Here is a 21,475-nt window from a genome sequence, read left to right as displayed (position 1 = left end):
GGAAATGAAATCAGCATCTCAAAGCGGTGTCTGAACTCCATGTTCACTGCAGCTTTGTTCACAATAGCCAAGGTATAGAAAAAATCTATGTGTCCATCATGGAATCTCAAGGGACTCCAAAGAACCAATATAATTTTGAAAGAAGAACAAAGCTGGAGGACTCTAACTTTCTGATTTCAAAACTTATTAGTCATAAGAAGAATGTGGTATTGGCATAACGATAGGCATATACACCAAACAAACAGAAAAGAAAGCCCAGAAATAAACCCTCATATATATCATCAAATGATTTTTGACAAGGGTGCCAAAATCATTCAGTGGAGAAAGCAAAGTCTTTTTGACAAATCATGTTGGGAAAACAAGATATCCACATACAAAACAAAAAACATACAAAAAAATGAAGTTGGGGGCGTCCCTGGTGGTCCATTGGTTAAGACTTCCAATTCCACTGCAGTGGGCACGGGTTTGATCCCTAGTCAGGGAAGTTCTGTACGCTGTGAGATGCAGCCAAAAAAGAAAAAAACAAGAAAACTTTTAAAAAAGATGAAGTTGCACCCTATAACTCCATATTCAAAAATTAACACACAGTGAATCAAAGACCAAAATGAAAGATCTAAAACTAGAAAACTCTTAGAAGAAAACGTAGAACAAAGCTTCAAGACACTAGATTTAGCAGTGCTTTCCTGGATGTGATGCCAAAAGCATATGCAATGATAGAAAAAAAAGAAAGACTTCATGTGTGTACCTATGGCTGATTATTGTTGTTTGGCAGAAAACCACAAAATTCTGTAAAGCAATTATCCTTCAATTAAAAAAATAAAGTGGCCAAAAAAAAAAGGTACCTTATATAAGTTAAAAAACATTTGTTGTACATCAAACAGTAATATCAATAGGTAAAAAGATAATCTGCAGAAATTAGCAATCAGATCATATAGAAAACTACTAAAACTCCATTAAAGAAAATTTTAAAATGGGCAATGGATGTGAACAGACATTTCTCCAAAGAAGATATACAAATGGCCAAAAAGCACTTGAAAAAATGCTCAACATCACTGATCATCAGGGAAATGCAAATGAAAACTACACCAAGATACTACCTCAGATCCATTAGGATAGCTAATATCAAAAGAACAAAAATAACAAGTGTTAGCAAAGATGTGGTAAAAGAGGAACCCTTCCTGGTGGGAACGTCAAATGGTGCAGCACTGCCAAAAACAGTGCTTTCATAAAAACAAGCACTTCCATTAAAAAAAAACAACACACAACTGAAAATAGAACTACCATATGATAATGCAATTTCACTTCTGGGTATATACCCCAAAGAATGAAAAGCAAGGTCTCAAAGAGATATGTGTATACCCATGTTCAGAGCATCATTATTTACGATAGCTTAAATGTGGAAGCAACCTAAATATCCATAAACAGATGAATGGATAAGCAAAACGTGGTATATACATACAGTGGAATACTACTCAGCCCTAAGAAATTCTGACATATGCTACACCATGATAACCCTTGAGAACTAGGTGCAATAAGCCAATTACAAAAATACAAATACTATACGAATCCACTTGCATGAGGTTTTTCTTTCTTAGGTATTCAAAAATCTGAAAGTGGAATGGTGGTTGCTAGGGGGATCGGGGAGAGAGGATAGTAGGGAGTTATGTTTAACAGGTATAGATTTTCAGTGTTACAAGATGAAACATTTATGAAGATGGATGATGGTGATGGTTGCACAATATTATGAATGTTTTTATTACCACTAAACCATACACTCAAAATTGGTTAAGATGGTAAATGTTACGGTATATGTGTTTACCACAAAAATATTGGAAGAAAAAGAAAAGAGACCTTGGGGTCTCAGAGTACTGGAAGAACTAACAAGAAAAAAACATGAAAAATATTTAAAAGATATACAGGATGCATCGTAAGGATTCAAAAGAAAAGAAAGGACATTTAAAAAGAATTCCAAAAGAAAAGAAATGACAGTGAATCAGTACTGAAACAATGTGTAAGAATTTTTCAGAATTGAGAACTTGAGGTTTCAAACGGGATAGTAAAATTAAAACTAAAAAAATAAAACAAAGCTAAATAAAAGAGAGAAGCATGCACAAACTAACAACAATAGTATGCCATGAACTAAGTGATATGACTGTCCTAGATCTTTGTACTTGAGAATTTTTTTAAATTAAAATAAAATAAAACACACAAGACAACCAGGCCATGCACAGGAATAAAAACAAATTCAGGACACTTGTTTACATCTGAAGAGGAAGACAGAAAAATGAGGTTAGAGTATACAACAATGTATTTTTTATATTCACTGTTTCTTCTTACAAAAAAAGGAAAACACAAAAAACTGAAGCAAATATAGCCAAATGTTAAAACCTGATAAAAATGAGTGTGGGTACATGTATATTTATTATAGTAGTCTCTATTTTTCTCATTGGACATTTAAAATATTACAGAAAAATCAAGAGAACATAAAAGAACAAAAGCAAAAAGTTTACATGAAAATGATGGCTCAGAGGTTAAGAACTGGCCTGTAGTGAAGGAGACACGAGAGGTGGGAAGATCCCCAGAAGAGGAAATGGCAATCTACTCCAGTATTCTTGCCTAGAAAATCCCATGGACAGAGGAGCTTGGTGGGCTACAGGCCACAGGGTCACAAAGACTGAGCCACGGACACGACTGAGTACTGAGCATGTAGGCATGGCGATATCAAAGGCAGCATGTAAAGATGATAGCAGTTTGGTAGTCCAGGGTAAAAATCTGAATAGGACAGTATTTAGAAAAAAGTGCACGATCAAAAATGAAGCTTATTATTAATTGAAAGATAACTGCTTTACAATATTATGTCGGTTTCTGCCATATATCAACATGAATCAGCCACAGGTATACCTATGTCCTCTTCCTCTTGAACCTCCATCCCACCTCCCACCCCATCCCACCTTGATGAAAGGTTGTCACAGAGCCCTGGTCTGAGTTCCCTGAGTAATACAGCAACTTCCCACTGGCTACCTATTTTACAGATGGTAATGTATATGTTTCCATGCTACTCTCTCCATTCGTCCCCCTCTCTACGTTCCCTCTCCCTGTATCCACAGTCTGTTCTCTATGTGTGTGTCTCCATTGAAAGGGAAAGTGTTAGTCACTCAGTCATGTCCAATTCTTTGCAACCCCATGGACTGTAGCCCTCCAGGCTTCTCTGTCCATGGAATTTTTCAGGTGAGAATACTGGAGTGGGTTGCCATTCTCTTCCCCAGGGGATCTTCCCTACCCAGGGATTGAACCTAGGTCTCCCACAATGTGGGTAGATTCTTTACCATCTGAGCCGCCAGGGAAGCCACCAACGGAAGTCTTCATCGCTGGCCTGCAAATATGTTCATCAGTACCACTGTTCTAGATTCCAAATATATGCATTAATATATGATATCTGTTTTTTTCTGACTTAATTCATTCTGTATAATAGGTTTTAGGTCCATCCATCTTATTAGAACTGACTCAAATGCATTCCTTTTTACGGCTGAGTAATATTCCATTGCATATATGTACTACAACTAAAACTGAAGCTTATAATTTAATTAATGAGAGAAGAGTCTTCAACATGTCTATATATAGACTATGTAAAAGAATGAATAACAAAGAGTAACTAAAAAAAAGGATAGAGAAAGAATAAGTGTTTAAATAGGTTTGTGGGGACAAAATGACAAATGGGATGACTGCCTATTCACTGAGACTTTAGTGAAAGAAAGACTATATTTCAGATTTAGATTAAAAAGGGTTTATAGCTTTGGGAGTTACCAATTAAGTAAACTACACTGATAGCTTTTATTTTTTCTGTGAAGTATAGGATATAGTCAACTCAATTGCTAAGTAGAAAGTAGAAGCAGAAAATGGAAGATTCAAAAACAAATGTTTATTTGGGTCATTTTAGCCCTACATTATAAAATGTAACATTTGACTACAAATGAAACTGCTGGTGGCAAGATAAATTTGAACTTTCCTTAAGTTCACTCAGGGCAAAAGATTAAATAGATGTATCATTTTGGAAACATGGCATGATGGATAATTAACTTGTAATGCATAAATTCTGTTCAAATTCACTTTAACCAGAAGTGTTTTGGGGAATGACATATTTAAGAGCTTCCTCCAAGTAAACAGAAGATCTGAATTCTCAAAGGAACTATTCTTGTTTGCAATTATACATGCTCCCCAGCACACATAAAGTAACTCAAATTATCTTGTGTTGATTAGTTACATTTTTTAGCAAGTAAAGGTAATTTTCTGAATTTCAATGTGAACATGCAAAATGTCTAAGAAATTCAGCCTTTTGACTTTTCATCACGTGTCTGCTGAATTCAAACACCCACCATCACAGGGATTACTAGAGAGGAGCTAAAACTTTTCACAGGTAAAGCTATATACAACAATATACTCTGTTAAAGATTTTAAATGCTAGAGTTATGTAAAGTTTATGCTGTCCTCAAAAAGTAGTTGATTTGTAGACTTCCAAAGAGATCTTCTGCCTTTATAATCTGGCATCATAGATCAGTGTATCACAGACTCAGCTTCACATATATGAGAACATTCAGCATGAGAAAGATCCAAAAAGCAATGATCACCTTACATAGTTGAATTGAAGAACAAAGAAAAGATATATTAATCTTGATTACAAATCCTATATTCTTTTCACTACCCCAATTAACTTCACATTAAAAGAATACATTTGCCTTAGAACATGATGGAAAATTGCAAAGAAATGAATCACTTCAAAGAGAATATAAATCATTTGAAATATCTGATAAAAGACTCAACAGCATTATTCTAAAATATAATTAACTATAGTTCTAATTAATTTATAAGATTGTGTTCCATACTTTTCTATCTCTGAATCCAGAACGTTTCTTCTTTTTCTCTTCTGGATAAGGCTCAAGACAAACACCTGCAGCCTTTTTTTCAGCATTACAATCTTCCCCTTCCTCTTTACTCTTCCCTTTATCACCAAGTTCACTCTTGATGTTGTTTGCAGATGGTGGAGATTCTGCAAGGGCCCTGGATACGCAAAAAATAAAAATTAAAAAATCTATCAGTCAAGAAGGTCCATCATATTAAACAAATAAAGATTCTCAGGTAGAGCTTAGCAGGAGTGACAGCAATGAAATTCATTTAAAGTTCTACAAGAAAAGGTTGCTCAAAAAATTAAAAATAGAACTAACATAAAATCCAGCAATTCCACTTATGATTATATATCCAAAAGAATTGAAAGCAGGGTCATGAGGAGATTTTTGCACTCATGTTAATAGCAGCATTACTCATAATAGCTAAAACATGGAAACAACTCAAATATATACTGATAGATAAAATGGATAAAAGAAATATGGTATACTCATATAATAGAATATTAAGCCAGAAATCAACGCCTTTTCCATAAAAGAGACAACTGGAAGGACAGAAGTACACGCAGGAATAGGATGGTCAGTTAACACTCACCTTTTCCACAAAAGACCAGTACTTGCAGTTACTGCAGATGCTCCAAGAAAAGCCACCATCATTAGCCGTCGCCTGGTCTGGGCGGGCTGTGATCCTCCATGGTACCATCGAGAGCCCACTGCCAGCTCTGCCAATGCAGAAAGTGAGTTAAGACGAAACATCCTATGGACAAAAAGTAGAAATATTATTCCTAGCAAATGGCAGTGACAGTGATGATCATGATAATAACAGTATTAAAGCCAATAAACACTAGATATTTAACGGCAGACAGTATTCTAAACATTTGACAATACCATGTATTATCCCATTAAATCCTCAGAACGATCAAATCAGACAAATACTACGACCCATAAACCTGATATATCAGTCAAGATACAATTAGAAGAAACCACATGGTAATTTGAACAGGGAAAGTTTAATATAAAGCATTATGAATTACAACAGGCAAAAAAGTACTAAGGGATAAAGACTTCAGATATAGGGAGCAGTCACTACTTAACAGGGCTATTTCAGAGCAACAAAAAAGAAATATATCTGTAAAGCGCCACTCCCAATTGGGCTGAGATCAGACAGTGGTGAGCATGCAGCTATGGATGTCTGAGAAAGTTGCTAAGTGCTATACCAAAAGAACTCACTGTAAAGCCATCCACAAGTGACTGAAGGAGAAACAGGCATTTCTTCTAGATTACATGACTTTTTGTAGTGGCAATTCATTTAAATCACAAAAAGTAACCATGCTTCTCCTTTTTGATTTTCTCAAAGCATAGTTTACTTCTTCCTGATTTAAATTATCTTGTACTTTGTACATATACTCACATATTCACATATTTGTAACTTACGTAAGTTTGCCCCACCTTCAACATACACACTTGGTTCTGAGTTTCCTTTAAGGTCAAAATTACTCTTTACCTTTCTGAAAACAGTCTAACACAGTGGTTGTTACATTATAGCTGCTTAAAATATTTAACAATTTTACTTTAATGTGAAAAATGTCAAGTTACAAATCACACAGGTACTGGCTCTGTACATTTAAGTACATTTTTCAGCCCCCAAATACTGTCTTTTGTTGTTTGGGTCCGAGTCAAGTTAGACTATTTAGCTGTCTCCCTGAGCTGGTTACTGACTCTTCTCTGAGATCAATACCTATAATCTCAAGTATATCTTTCTCCTAGCCTCCTTCATTCAACCTAGCTCCAACATCAAAGTTGGAGCTAAATCTTGCCCTTACAGATAAAGTGGGAAATAATTAGTTTTTTCTATGTCATATAACCTAAGCTTCAGCAACACAATTCTTACATCCCTTCCTATCCTAGAAGTCACCTCATTTTATTGCACATAATCTAGCAAATTCCAGCACCAAGGAGATTGTCCTTTTGTTTTCTTCCTGTCAGTCAACTTCCAATTCATTTTTAAATTAACATTTTCCAAACCCACAAGTGCATTCACACACAGCATTGCTTTTGTCTATAACAAAAACAAGCATAACTAAAAATACTCATATCTGGTGAAAACATTATTCATCACTGACAACAGTAAGAAAAGGGCACTTGAAAGTTTTCAATGTGAAAGACAAATAACAACCAATTCAAAAGCTGGACCAGAGATTTCCCTGGCAGTCCGGTGGATGATTCTGTGCTCTCACTTCTGAAGGCCTGGGTTCAATCTCTGATTGGGGAACTAAGGTCGTGCAAGCTGTGTAGCATGGCCCCCAAAAAATCTAACTGCATAGGAGATGTGGAAGACAAACAGGAAAAAAACTAAAATAATAACGACAACATTAAGTAATATAGGAATCCAGTGACTCAAGATCTAGTCTCAACTCTACTGCTAAACAGCTGTGCACAAAGTAAGCTCATCTCCTCCCCAAAGAAGAGTTTATCTACTGATGAGACAACTGCCTACAGGAGTTTTAGGGTTTGTTTTCTCTCTTTAATGTTCTCATACCTCTGGTGAAAAAAGATAATGCAAATTTTAATCTATTTCAGTTAGGGGGAGAGACTAAAACAGTATATACATGGTTCAAAACTTACTAGCTTTGAGAACCCATTTCTGTATGCTATGGCTTCAGAGGATTTTAAACATTGGAGGTCCTGAGTTATAGGAACATTCCACTTACATTTGGCATTGTAATTCAAATGTTACTGTCTACACCTCATTTCACCACTGATTTTAATCTCATTCTCCAACGTACACATCAAAATATATATCTATCCATCTTTTCTAGTGTAATTTCCAAAGATGCCAAGTAAACTTGAGGGAAAAAATTATCTCACTGAGAACAGACTATTATAATTTAATTCCCAGCTTTGTACTGAAGAAATGGTGTAACTAGGTGAATGTGCTAATTTTTGATGAGACCATTTAAACAGATTTAAGGAGATCCACTTTCTGGAAAATTGAATAGGCCAATTGGCCGCAGTTATGCAGTAATGAAGACTAACATGTACATTTATGACATGGATTAAATAAAATCAAAACCAGTGCATTTTTCTCTGCCCTTAGAGTCCTCATCCTTCTCCAAAAAGAACCATGCCTCTAAAAAATAGCTTTTATGTGAACTGAAAAAAGATGAAGAGGTATTTCTAATTAAGAAATGTCAGGGGAAGCAAGTAAAAGACAATTCTGTTACGAAGAAAAGCATTATCCATGCAACAAGAAACAGAACAAGTTAGTTAAAAACAAACAACAAAAATCTGTAACAGTATAACATTGCTGTGTTTCCGTATCTATTATTTTTAAACTATTATGCTTAAAGTATCGCTTTTGGTAAATTTCAAAGGGGCACAGAACCAGAAAAATCACTTAATTAAACATCCCTATTTTACAGGTGAAGGAACAAAGATCCAGATAAGTTATGCAGTTTACTCACAGCTAATTAGTACCAAAACCTACAGTAGATCCTAAAATTCTTGATTCCCAAATAAGCAACCCAAGGAAGGGGAATCATTTTAATTAACTGTTCACAGCAAAACAAATATAACAGCCACACTTCAAAAGGAGATCAAGTGTCCAACCATAGAAAGATAAACAATTTTATAACAGACTACAATGTAATACAAATATTAAAATTATAACCCTTGCTGCTGCTGCTGCTAAGTCGCTTCAGTCGTGTCTGACTCTGTGCGACCCCATAGACAGCAGCCCACTAGGCTCCCCCATCCCTGGGATTCTCCAGGCAAGAACACTGGAGTGGGCTGCCATTTCCTTCTCCAATGCATCAAAGCGAAAAGTGAAAGTGAAGTCTCTCAGTGGTGTCCGACTCTTCGCGACCCCATGGACTGCAGCCTACCAGGCTCCTCCGCCCATGGGATTTTCCAGGCAAGAATACTGCATTGGGGTGCCATTGCCTTCTTCTTAATTAACTGTTCACAGCAAAATAAAATAAATATAACAGCCACACTTGAAAAGGAGATCAAGTATCCAATTATAGAAAGATAAACAATTTTATAATAATAGACTACAATGTAATACAAACATTAACATTATAACCATTAGAAAGTATTAAATATTATTTCACAAGCCAACAGAAAGCTGTGCTAAAGATATAAAAAGACAGTTGGAAAAAGAAATAAACATGGCTCTGTAAGCTATGAAAAGATACTTAATATCGCGCATAATAAAAGAATGCAATTAAAAATATACTGAGGGCTTCCCTGGTGGTCTAGTGGTTTAGAATCCATCTGCCAATGCAGGGGACATGGGTTCTATCCCTAGTCCAGGAAGATCCCACATGCCATGGAGCAATTAAACCAGTGTTTCACAAACTAAGCCCATGCATTGCAACTACTTGAGCCTGAGTGCCTAGAGCCTGTGCTTCACAACAAGAGAAGCCATCTCAAGAAGAAGCCCATCCATCACAACAAAGAGTGACCCTCACCTGCAACTAGAGAAAGGCTGCATGCAGCAACGATAAACCAGCATGGCCAAAAATAAATAAGTCCTTAAAAAAAAAAAAAAAACTATACTGACATTCACTCATTATGCTGGCAAAACCCAGAAGTTTGAAAACATACTTGTTAGCAGTGCTGTAGAAATGGCACTGCTGAGGAATGTGTAAATTGGTACAATCTATGGAGGGCAATTTGGTAATATCCATCAAAATCACCCAAATAAGTTGCATACAATGACGCAGCAATTCCACTTCTGATTTAATACACCACTGATACTCTTGCACACCTCTGAAATTACACATGTAGACAGTTATTCACTGCATCATAACTTTAACAAACCCGCCTCTTTGTGACCTCATGGACTGTAGTCTGCCAGGCTCCTCTGTCCAAGGAACTCCCCAGGCAAGAATACTGGAGTAGGGAACCACTTCCTTCTCCAGGGGATCTTTCCAACTCAGTGATCGAACCTGTGTCTCCTGCATTGCAGGCAGATTCTTTAGCATGAAACAAACAGCAAAAGACTAAAAATCACCCCAAAGAGAAGCAAGAGAGAACTGCTTAGACTATGATAATATACACAAGGCAATAAAACATAGAGATTAAAAGAAAAAGAAAAAAACTATGTATATATTTGAAAAGATTTTCAAAACATACTGTTATCTTACTAAAGCAAGGTGTGGGATAGCATATGTGGTACACTACCCTTTATGGAAAAAGAGGGGAAATAAGAATGCATATTTGTATATTCTTATTAACTCTGGAAGGACACACCAATAGTGTGTGTCCTATACCAATATGAATAAAAGTAAGTAATACCAATAGTGTTGTCAGGATTGGGAAATGGGTAAGATATCAGATGGAGATTTTACGACATAGCATTTCATTTTTAAAACTATGCTTATGTACTGATCTAGACAAAGACTATTTCAAAGCATCTTCACTGAAGTTTAAAGACAGAATACAAGGTAATATGTGCATGCCAATTAAATAATGTAAAATATATGTGCAGCTTTTTAATTTAGGAAAAATTTTTAGATGATGCAAATAAAACTTAATGATTACTCTGGGGAAAGAGTTTACTTAAACTTTCTCATTCAGAGAAAAATAAAGGCAGGCCCAGGTTGATATTTTGTCATTTACCAGCCCTATGAACGGGCTGAGGCCCAATAATGCCTCAGAAAACAACATAGTAAGTAAGGTCTGCTCAGTCGTGTCCGACTCTTAATGACCCCATGGACTTAAGCCTGCCACACTCCCATAGGATTTCTCAGGCAAGAATACTGGAATGGTTGCCATTTCCTTCTCCAGGGGATCACCCAACCCCGGGTAGGGATCACACCCAAGTCTCCCACATTGCAGGCAGACCACCTTAAAGGGCCCCTAAGCTTATTTAACTTATATGCAGAGTACATCATGAGAAACGCTGGGCTGGAAGAAGCACAAGCTGGTATCAAGATTGCCAGGAGAAATATCAATAACCTCAGATACGCAGATGATACCACCCTTATGGCAGAAAGTGAAGAGGAACTAAAAAGCCTCTTGATGAAAGTGGAAGAGGAGAGTGAAAAAGTTGGCTTAAAGCTCAACATTCAGAAAATGAAGATCATGGCATTTGGTCCCATCACTTCATGGGAAATAGATCTGGAAACAGTGGAAACACTGTCAAGACTTTATTTTGGGGGGCTCCAAAATCACTGCAGATGGTGACTGCAGCCATGAAATTAAAAGATGTTTACTCCTTGGAAGGAAAGTTATGATCAACCTAGATAGCATACTAAAAAGCCAGAGATATTACTTTGCCAAAAAAGGTCCGTCTAGTCAAGGCCATGGTTTTTCCAGTGGTCATGTATGGATGCGAGAGGTGGAATGTGAAGAAAGCTGACTGCCAAAGAATTGATGCTTTTGAAGTGTGGTGCTGGAGAAGACTCTTGAGAGCCCCTTGGACTGCAAGGAGATCTAATCAGTTCATCCTAAAGGAGACCAGTCCTGAGTGTTCATTGGAAGGACTGATGCTGAGGCTGAAACTCCAATACTTTGACTCATTGGAAAAGACCCTGATGCTGGGAGGGACTAGGGGAAGGAGGTGAAGGGGACGACAGAGGATGAGATGGCTGGATGGCATCAGGGACTCGATGGACGTGAGTCTGAGTGAACTCCGGGAGTTGGTGATGGACAGGGAGGCCTGGCGTGCTGCGACTCATGGTGTCGCAAAGGGTCGGACACGACTGAGCGACTGAACTGAACTGAACTGAAGCTTTAACTCCCTGTATTGACTCCCTACATTATGGCAAATTTCCCCAGTACGGTAAGACTTACTTAAATCAAGGTCACATCCCAATACTCTTATTACTGGCACATCCTGATTCAACTTATCAAACTATTAGGATTCCAGACTTTATCCTGAGCCTGACTTAAAATATCTGCTTACACTCTATGTTATGTCCCTGGTATTTATGACCTCTGACAACTGCTCATTTAAAGAACAACTGCTTGGCTCTTGCACTCCAGACACTGGCCTACATAAACCTCTTTTGTACTATTTCTGTTTGTTACTCAGCACTACTGTTAAAAGCAATATCTGATAATACTAAGGCCAAGATATATTTCTATGATCCATCTATATTTGGCAATCAATAAAACTCAGACCTCAACTATAACCTCAGCTTTCAAAGTGTTTAGTTTACATGAACTAAGATTCTGAGAAAACAAGGACTAAGTGTTCTTTATATCTGTATTTCTAGACTTTTAATACAGTATCTGTCACAGCTAGTTTCTACAGGTGATGGTCCAACGAACTCCATGAACCTGGAAATATAGCTGCTCTCTGAGAACTACATTGTAAAATCAGCAATATCTTGAGTACTCACAACTTTATAGTCATCTGAATGGCAGCTGTATACTAACCACAGCATTGGATTCAGTAGGGCATCAGAGCCTCAATCATTCAGTATCTTAATTATACACTTAACTCTCCTTTATTCTATTTCTATGCTCACTTAAATTGAAGAAAGTAGGGAAAACCACTAGACCATTCAGGTATGACCTAAATCAAATTCCTTACAATTATACAGTGGAAGTGACAAATAGATTCAAGGGAACAGACCTGATAGATAGTGCCTGAAGAACTATGGACGGAGGTTCGTGACACTGTACAGGAGGCAGTGATCAAACCATCTCCAAGAAAAAGAATTGCAAAGAGGCAAAATGGTTGTTTGAGGAGGCCTTACAAATAACTATGAAAAGAAGAGAACCGAAAGGCAGAGAAAAGGAAAGATATACCCATTTGAATGCAGAGTTCCAAAGAATAGCAAGGAGAGTTACCTTTCTCAGTGATCAATGCAAAGAAATAGAGAAAAACAACAGAATGAAAAAGACTATAGATCTCTTCAAGAAAATTAGATATACCAAGGGAACATTTCATGCAAAGATGGGCACAATAAAGGACAGAAATGGTATGGACCTAACAGAAGCAGAAGATATTAAGAAGAGGTGGCAACAATACACAGAAGAACTATACAAAAAAGATCTTCATGACCCAGATAATCACAATGGTGTGATCACTCACCTAGAGCCAGACATCCTGGAACGTGAAGTCAAGTGGGGCTTAGGAAGCATCACTACGAACAAAGCTAGTAGAGGTGATGGAATTCAGCTGAGCTATTTCAAATCCTAAAAGATAATGTTGTGAAAGTGCTGCACTCAATATGCCAGCAAATGTGGAAAACTCAGCAGTGGCCACAGGACTGGAAAAGGTCAGTTTTCATTATAATCCCAAAGAAAGGCAATGCCAAAGAATGCTCAAACTACTACACAATTGCACTCATCTCACATGCTAGAAAAGTAATGCTCAAAATTCTCCAAGCCACGCTTCAACAGTACACAAACTGTGAACTTCCAGATGTTCAAGCTGGATTTAGAAAAGGCAGAGGAACCAGAGGTCAAATTGCCAACATCCACTGGATCATCGAAAAAGCAAGAGAGTTCCAGAAAAACATCTATTTCTCCTTCACTGACTATGCTAAAGCCTTTGACTATGTGGATCACAACAAACTGAGGAAAATTATTCAAGAGATGGGAATACCAGACAACTTGACCTGCCTCCTGAGAAATCTGTATGCAGGTAAGAAGCCAACAGCTAGAACTGGACATGAGACTGGTTCCAAATTAGGAAAGGAGTACTCAAGGCTGTATATTGTCACCCTGCTTATTTATCTTATATGCAGAGTACATCATGAGAAATGCTGGACTGGATGAAGCACAAGCTGGAACCAAGATTGCCGAGAGAAATATCAATAACCTCAGATATGCAGATGACACCACCCTTCTGGCAGAAAGTGAAGAAGAATTAAAGAACCTCTTGATGAAAGTGAAGGGGACAACAGAGGATGAGATGGTTGGATGGCATCACCGACTCAATGGATATGAGTTTGAGTAAACTCCTGGAGCTGGTGATAGACAGGGAGGCCTGGCATGCTGCAGTCCATGGGGTCGCAGAGAGTCGGACACGACTGAGCAATTGAACTGAACTGAACCGATGCTCACTTAGTAATTGTGATCATAATTCTGCTTCCTGTTTAGACTGCCTTCAAAGAGAGAGCATGTTGATCAGAAGATGGGCATTTCTAGTTCTCATGGTAAATTAATAAACTGGCAATCTGCAATCTGGTTTATAGTTTTAATCTCCCATAATAGTCTAATGAAGCTTCACCAAAGCAGATAAATTACATGGCAATAATAAGATTCAGTTTGAGGCCTTGGTCCATGGTAACATCTTGCCCCCTGACTTGCCATTTCATTCAAACTTATACCCCAGAGAGAATTTCCCAAAAGTTTTGCATGGCCAGAGTCACTGAACCTAGGGAACCACATTTACTTTTCCTTCTGCCCAGGGTGTAACTGAATAAGTGGAAGGCAATGAATGAAGAGTCTAAAGAAAGGGAAATGATGGGAATATTGTTTTGCTGGACATGATACAGATTGTTGTATGAAATAAGCAAGACTACTTGAACTTTTTCTACAATAGTAATATAGGAATACATTTTTGTTGAAAATGTTGTTGTAGAGAAATATATAAAGAAACTATGCATACACGCACATATATATATATTCTTCACTCCTTTCCATTATGGTTTGTCACAGGATATTGAATATAGTTCCCTGTGCTATATAGTAGGACCTTGTTGTTTATCCATCCTATATATAATAATTTGCCTCTGTTAACCTGAAACTCCCATCCTCCCCTTCTCTAGCCCCATTTTTAACTTTGATACTGACAAATTATCCTTCAATACTAACATTTCAATTTACATACCCACCAGGAGTGTATGGGGGTATTCCTTCTCCTGTATTTGCTAGTCTCAGTCTTTTCCATTTACATTAATATGATAGGTAAAATGATGGTGTGATCACTCACCTAGAGCCAGACATCCTGGAATGTGAAGTCAAGTAGGCCTTAGAAAGCATCACTACGACCAAAGCAATGATGCTGTGAAAGTGCTGCACTCAATATGCCAGCAAATCTGGAAAACTCAGCCACAGGATTGGAAAAGGTCAGTTTTCATTCCAATCCCAAAGAAAGGTGATGCCAAAGAATGCTCAAACTACTACACAATTGCACTCATCTCACATGGTAGTAAAGTAATGCTCAAAATTCTCCAAGCCAGTCTTCAGCAATACATGAACCGTGAACTTCCAGATGTTCAAGCTGATTTTCGAAAAGGCAGAGGAACCAGAGATCAAATTGCCAACATCTACTGGATCATCGAAAAAGCAAGAGAGTTCCAGAAAAACATCTATTTCTCCTTCACTGACTATGCCAAAGCCTTTGACTGTGTGGATCACAATAAACTGTGGAAAATTCTTCAAGAGATGGGAATACCAGACCACCTGACCTGCTTCTTGAGAAACCTATATGCAGGTCAGGAAGCAACAGTTAGAACTGGACATGGAACAATGGACTGGTTCCAAATAGGAAAAGGAGTATACCAAGGCGGTATATTGTCATCCTGCTTATTTAACTTATATGCAGAGTACATCATGAGAAACGTTGGGCTGGAAGAGGCACAAGCTGGAATCAAGATTGCCGGGAGAAATATCAATAACCTCAGATATGCAGATGACACCACCCTTATGGCAGAAAGTGAAGAGGAACTAAAAAGCCTCTTGATGAAAGTGGAAGAGGAGAGTGAAAAAGTTGACTTAAAGCTCAACATTCAGAAAACGAAGATCATGGCATCCGGTCCCATCACTTCTTGGGAAATAGATGGGGAAATAGTGGAAACAGTGTCAGTCTTTATTTTTTGGGGCTCCAAAATCAGTGCAGATGGTGACTGCAGCCATGAAATTAAAAGATGCTTACTCCTTGGAAGAAAAGTTATGACCAACCTAGATAGCATATTAAAAAGCAGAGACATTACTTTGCCGACTAAGGTCCGTCTAGTCAAGGCTATGGGTTTTCCTGTGGTCATGTATGGATGTGAGAGTTGGACTGTGAGGAAAGCTGAGCGCCAAAGAATTGATGCTTTTGAAGTGTGGTGTTGGAGAAGACTCTTGAGAGTCCCTTGGACTGCAAGGAGATCCAACCAGTCCATTCTGAAGGAGATCAGCCCTGGGATTTCTTTGGAGGGAATGATGCTGAAGCTGAAACTCCAGTACTTTGGCCACCTCATGCGAAGAGTTGACTCACTGGAAAAGACTCTGATGCTGGGAGAGATTCGGGGCAGGAGGAGAAGGGGACGACAGAGGATGAGATGGCTGGATGGCATCACTGACTCGATGGACGTTGAGTCTGAGTGAACTCTGGGAGTTGGTGATGGACAGGGAAGCCTGGCATGCTGCGATTCATGGGGTCGCAAAGAGTTGGACACGACTGAGCGACTGAACTGAACTGAACTGAACTCATAGGTAAAAAATCTAATTTAATTCATATATACCCTATAGGTATATAGCACTATAGGTAAATAGGGCGATAAAGCAAGCTGAGAGCTGAAGGACTGATGCTTTTGAACTTAGAGTCCCTTGGACTGCAAGGAGATCAAACCAGTCAATCCTAAATGAAATCAGTCCTGAATATTCACTGGAAGAACTGATGCTAAAGCTCCAATACTTTGGCCACCTGATGCAAAGAACTGACTCACTGGAAAAGAACCTAGTATTGGGAAAGGTTGAAGGCAGGAGGAGACGTGGACGACATGAGTCTGAGTAAGCTCCGGGAGTTGGTGATAGACAGGGAGGTGTGGCGTGCTGTAGTCCATGGGGTCACAAAGAGTCAGACATGTCCCGAGTGACTGAACTGAATTGATACCCTATAGTTAATGAGTTTGACAGTATTTATTTTTCTAGAGTTCATTGCTGGTTTTCTGAGGACTATTAGAATATCAAGCTGCATTTATTTTCTTTTGTTCCATATTCCCAATCTGTGTGCTTTATCTTTTCTTACTTGCAAAAAAGGGGCATTTGTTTCACCTAGATTTTTTTTAGGTATAAAATAATATATTTAGGTTAGATGTAATATTAATCCTTTCATTCAATGTTATTTTTAAGTTGAATGTTATTTTTATTAAACAACAACAAAAGGTTACAACTTCCTTAATCTGAACCATTTCAATACTTTTCTAATTCAATCCAACTGAGCTCCACCAGAGCTGCCTGGGAAGATTTGTTCTACCTAGTGTTATGCTTTCTAATGACTGGTTATACTTTCAAAATACTTGAATTGATTAGTCATTCATCACATTACTGAAAAGAAAAGATGATTTAATCTAAACAGCAATGAAGTTCTCAAAAATACCCCTCAAGTGTTTCATCTTCACACTAGCTAAAATTTACACTTCACACATACTAAAAATTACAGTGCACTCAATTCATCTGCAGTACAGGGAGGGACACAGCCACTTCAGTGTTTCACAACACAGATGGATACAATTTTTAAAATTTATTTTACTAAAGCTACAACCTAGAACACTCATTAAATACACACTAGGCAGTAGAACAAACATCAACAAGTATATTGATTTCACTGATATTTGCGACACTTATTCTTTGCCAAGGGTGTGTGTTATCCCCAAAGCACAGGCAATCTATGAAAGCGACAGTTGCCATGAACATAGGAGAATAAACAATAGGGAAAAATGAGCATTGCTATTGCTATATTTAAGATTCATTGACTTCTGAGAGCAGATTTAAGCAGATTTCAGATTACCGGGAAAATATTCCTTGGGCAAACTTTAAGAATTATTGTAATTAATATTTTCATAATTGATTTCATATCCACAGTTTATATGCCCATAGAGTTCACTATATGACCATCACTTCATGGCAAATAGATGGGGAAACAGTGGAAACAGTGGCTGACTTTATTTTTTTGGGCTCCAAAATCACTGTAGATGGTGATCACAGCCATGAAATTAAAAGACGCTTACTCCTTGGAAGAAAAGTTATGACCAACCTAGACAGCATATTAACAAGCAGAGACATTACTTTGCCAACAAAGGTCCATCTAGCCAAGGCTATGGTTTTTCCAGTGGTCATGTATGGATGTGAGAGTTGAACTATAAAGAAAGCTGACCACTGAAGAATTGATGCTTTGGTTTTGTTTTTTTTTCTTTACTTTTTTTTTAATATAAATTTATTTTGATTGGAGGTTAATTACTTTACAATATTGTATTGGTTTTGCCATACATCAACATGAATCCGCCACAGGTATACACGTGTTCCCCATCCTGAACCCCCTTCCCTCCTCCCTCCATGTACCATCCCTCTGGGTCGTCTCAGTGCACCAGCCCCAAGCATCCAGTATCCTGCATCGGACCTGGACTGGCAATTCGTTTCATATATGATATTATACATGTTTCAATGCCATTCTCCCAAGTCATCCCACCCTCTCCCTCTCCCTCTCCCAGAGTCCAAAAGACTGTTCTATACATCTGTGTCTCTTTTGCTGTCTCGCATACAGGGTTATCGTTACCATCTTTCTAAATTCCATATATATGCGTTAGTATAGTGTATTGGTGTTTTTCTTTCTGGCTTACTTCACTCTGTATAATTGGCTCCAGTTTCATCCACCTCATCAGAACTGATTCAAATGTATTCTTTTTAATGGCTGAGTAATACTCCATTGTGTATATGTACCACAGCTTTCTTATCCATTCATCTGCAGATGGACATCTAGGTTGCTTCCATGTCCTGGCTATTATAAACAGTGCTGCAATGAACACTGGGGTACACGTGTCTCTTTCAATTCTGGTTTCCTTGGTGTGTATGCCCACAAGTGGGATTGCTGGGTCATAAGGCAGTTCTATTTCCAGTTTTTTAAGGACTCTCCACACTGTTCTCGATAGTGACTGTACTAGTTTGCATTCCCACCAACAGTGTAAGAAGGTTCCCTTTTCTCCACACCCTCTCCAGCATTTATTGCTTGTAGACATTTAGATCGCAGTCATCTGACTGGCGTGAAATGGTACCTCATTGTGGTTTTGATTTGCATTTCTCTGATAATGAGTGATGTTGAGCATCTTTTCATGTGTTTGTTAGCCATCTGTATGTCTTCTTTGGAGAAATGTCTATTTCGTTCTTTGGCCCATTTTTTGATTGGGTCGTTTATTTTTCTGGAATTGAGCTGTAGGAGTTGCTTGTATATTTTTGAGATTAGTTGTTTGTCAGTTGCTTCATTTGCTATTATTTTCTCCCATTCTGAAGGCTGTCTTTTCACCTTGCTTATAGTTTCCTTTGCTGTTCAGAAGCTTTTAAGTTTAATTAGGTCCCATTTGTTTATTTTTGCTTTTATTTCTAATATTCTGGGAGATGGGTCATAGAGGATCCTGCTGTGATATATGTCGGAAAGCGTTTTGCCTCTGTTCTCCTCTAGGAGTTTTATAGTTTCTGGTCTTACATTTAGCTCTTTAATCCACTTTTAATTTATTTTTGTGTATGGTGTTAGAAAGTGTTCTAGTTTCATTCTTTTACAAGTGGTTGACCAGTTTTCCCAGCACAACTTGTTAAAGAGATTGTCTTTAATCCATTATATATGCTTGCCTCCTTTGTCAAAGATAAGGTGTCCATAGGTGTGTGGATTTATCTCTGGGCTTTCTATTTTGTTCCACTGATCTATATTTGTGCCAGTACCATACTGTCTTGATGATTGTGGCTTTGTAGCAGAGCCTGAAGTCAGGCAGGTTGATTCCTCCAGTTCCATTCTTCTTTCTCAAGATTGCTTTGGCTATTCAAGGTTTTTTGTATTTCCATACAAATTGTGAAATTATTTGTTCTAGCTCTGTGAAAAATACCGTTGGTACCTTGATAGGGATTGCACTGAATCTAGAAATTGCTTTGGGTAGTATACTCATTTTCATTATATTGATTCTTCCAATCCATGAACATGGTATATTTCTCCATCTATTAGTGTCCTCTTTGATTTCTTTCACCAGTGTTTTATAGTTTTCTATATATAGGTCTTTAGTTTCTTTAGGTAGATATATGCTTTTGAACTGTGGTGTTGGAGAAGACTCTTGACAGTCCCTTGGACTGCAAGGAGATCCAACCAGTCCATCCTATAGGAGATCAGTCCTGGGTGTTCATTGAAGGACTGATGTTGAATTGCAACTCCAATACTTTGGCCACCTGATGTGAAGAGCTGACTCACTGGAAAAGACCCTGATGCTGGGAAAGACTGAGGGCAGGAGAAGGGAAAGACAGAGGATGAGATGGTTGGATGGCATCACCAACTCAATGGACATGTGTTTGGGTGGATTCTGGGAGTTGGTGAAGGACAGGGAGGCCTGGAGTGCTGTGGTTCATGGGGCGGCAAAGAGTTGGACTCGAATGAGCAACTGAATTGAACTGAACTGAACTGAAAGTTCACTAACCTGGGCTTATGTGTCTTCATGAAGGCAGAAACAAAGGACTGCAACTAATACAATATATAAAGCCTAATATAATACTTTGGGCTTAGACACATTCAAATGTTTGTTGATTTAAACAGAAATACAGTATTTTGAATAATGCCAAATACTTATAAAAATACTGACTTAATAGGCTATTGGACTGAAAATGAGAAGAATCAAGTTTCTAGGTTGGTTGTTTCTGAATGCCTTAACATGACAAACTATTTCTGTACTATTCCTCTGACCAGTATTTCTTTAGACCCAAAATGAAATCCCCCCTCATCCAAGTGGGATTTATTTGCATAACTTATAAAAGTTGTGTAAAATAATCATTATTACTCTCGATTCCTTCCTCTGAATTCCTATAGAATTAACAGTTTGTACCACTATTACTGTACCTTGTTTATTAAATCATTTTAATGTATGCCTGCAAGCTTGCCAAAGAGACTACAAATCTAAAGATATGAAGTATAATTTAGCTTCTAAGTATCCTAAGCGCCAGTTAATGAATCTGAAGTTATTACTAACAGTAATAACAAGTGTTAATGTTCAATTACACTTGAGTACATACAGAAAACTTAGGGTCTCTTTCTACCTCTACTACCACCCTGCTATGTGACCAGTAAAAGCCTTATCCTGTCTAATAATGCAGGGAGATGCACAGCACAGGTGGTTATTTCTAAGCCCTTTCTGGCTTTAGGAGTTTTTTCAGAAAAACAAAATGTAAATGTATTTTGTACTTTACAAAAGTACAAAGGAAGGAGAAAGTCATTCTGATTGGCTATTAATGACATAACAAACTACATTAGCTTCATTGGCTTAAGAAAATTTCATATAATCTAAAACGTCCAATTGCCATTATTTCATTTAAGTCTTTAGTTATTTATTGAACAAGGTACCGTGAAGACACTGCAGGAGACACAAAGATGAGCAAGACATAGTGTGCCCACAAACAACTCATAATTTGGTAGTAAACATAAAACAACTATTCAAATAACCATAATGCAAAGCAGGGAAAAAGGTGTTACTACAACACAGCAACAGATTCAGAGAAAGAAAAAATTACATTAGGTGGAAAAGTGGAAAGGGCTCAAGAAAGAATTCAAGGAAGATTTACTGAGAGTGGGAAAAAGCTAAGCATTCTTTACAAAAGATCTTGGCTGAATACACTGTCTTAGAAGCCTTCGTCATTTTATCTGAGGAATGGGATAA

At 37.8% G+C, this 21,475-nt stretch overlaps 1 protein-coding gene across 1 annotated transcript in view; it reads right to left on the bottom strand.

Annotated features, from left to right (window-relative positions):
- MICU1 (mitochondrial calcium uptake 1) overlaps positions 1–21,475 on the bottom strand; it is a 226,668-nt gene that overhangs the window by 180,741 nt on the left and 24,452 nt on the right. Inside the window, exons 2-3 of the mRNA XM_068982144.1 lie at positions 5,494–5,655; positions 4,881–5,055 (exon numbers count right to left, since the gene is read on the bottom strand). Coding sequence (XP_068838245.1) covers positions 4,881–5,055; positions 5,494–5,654 — 336 coding nt within the window. The 5' untranslated portion in view covers position 5,655. The remainder of the gene's footprint in view (positions 1–4,880; positions 5,056–5,493; positions 5,656–21,475) is intronic.

This window comes from Capricornis sumatraensis, chromosome 10, assembly GCF_032405125.1.
Source record: "Capricornis sumatraensis isolate serow.1 chromosome 10, serow.2, whole genome shotgun sequence".
Lineage (NCBI taxonomy): Eukaryota > Metazoa > Chordata > Mammalia > Artiodactyla > Bovidae > Capricornis > Capricornis sumatraensis.
This window is presented reverse-complemented; position numbering and strand designations above follow the sequence as displayed.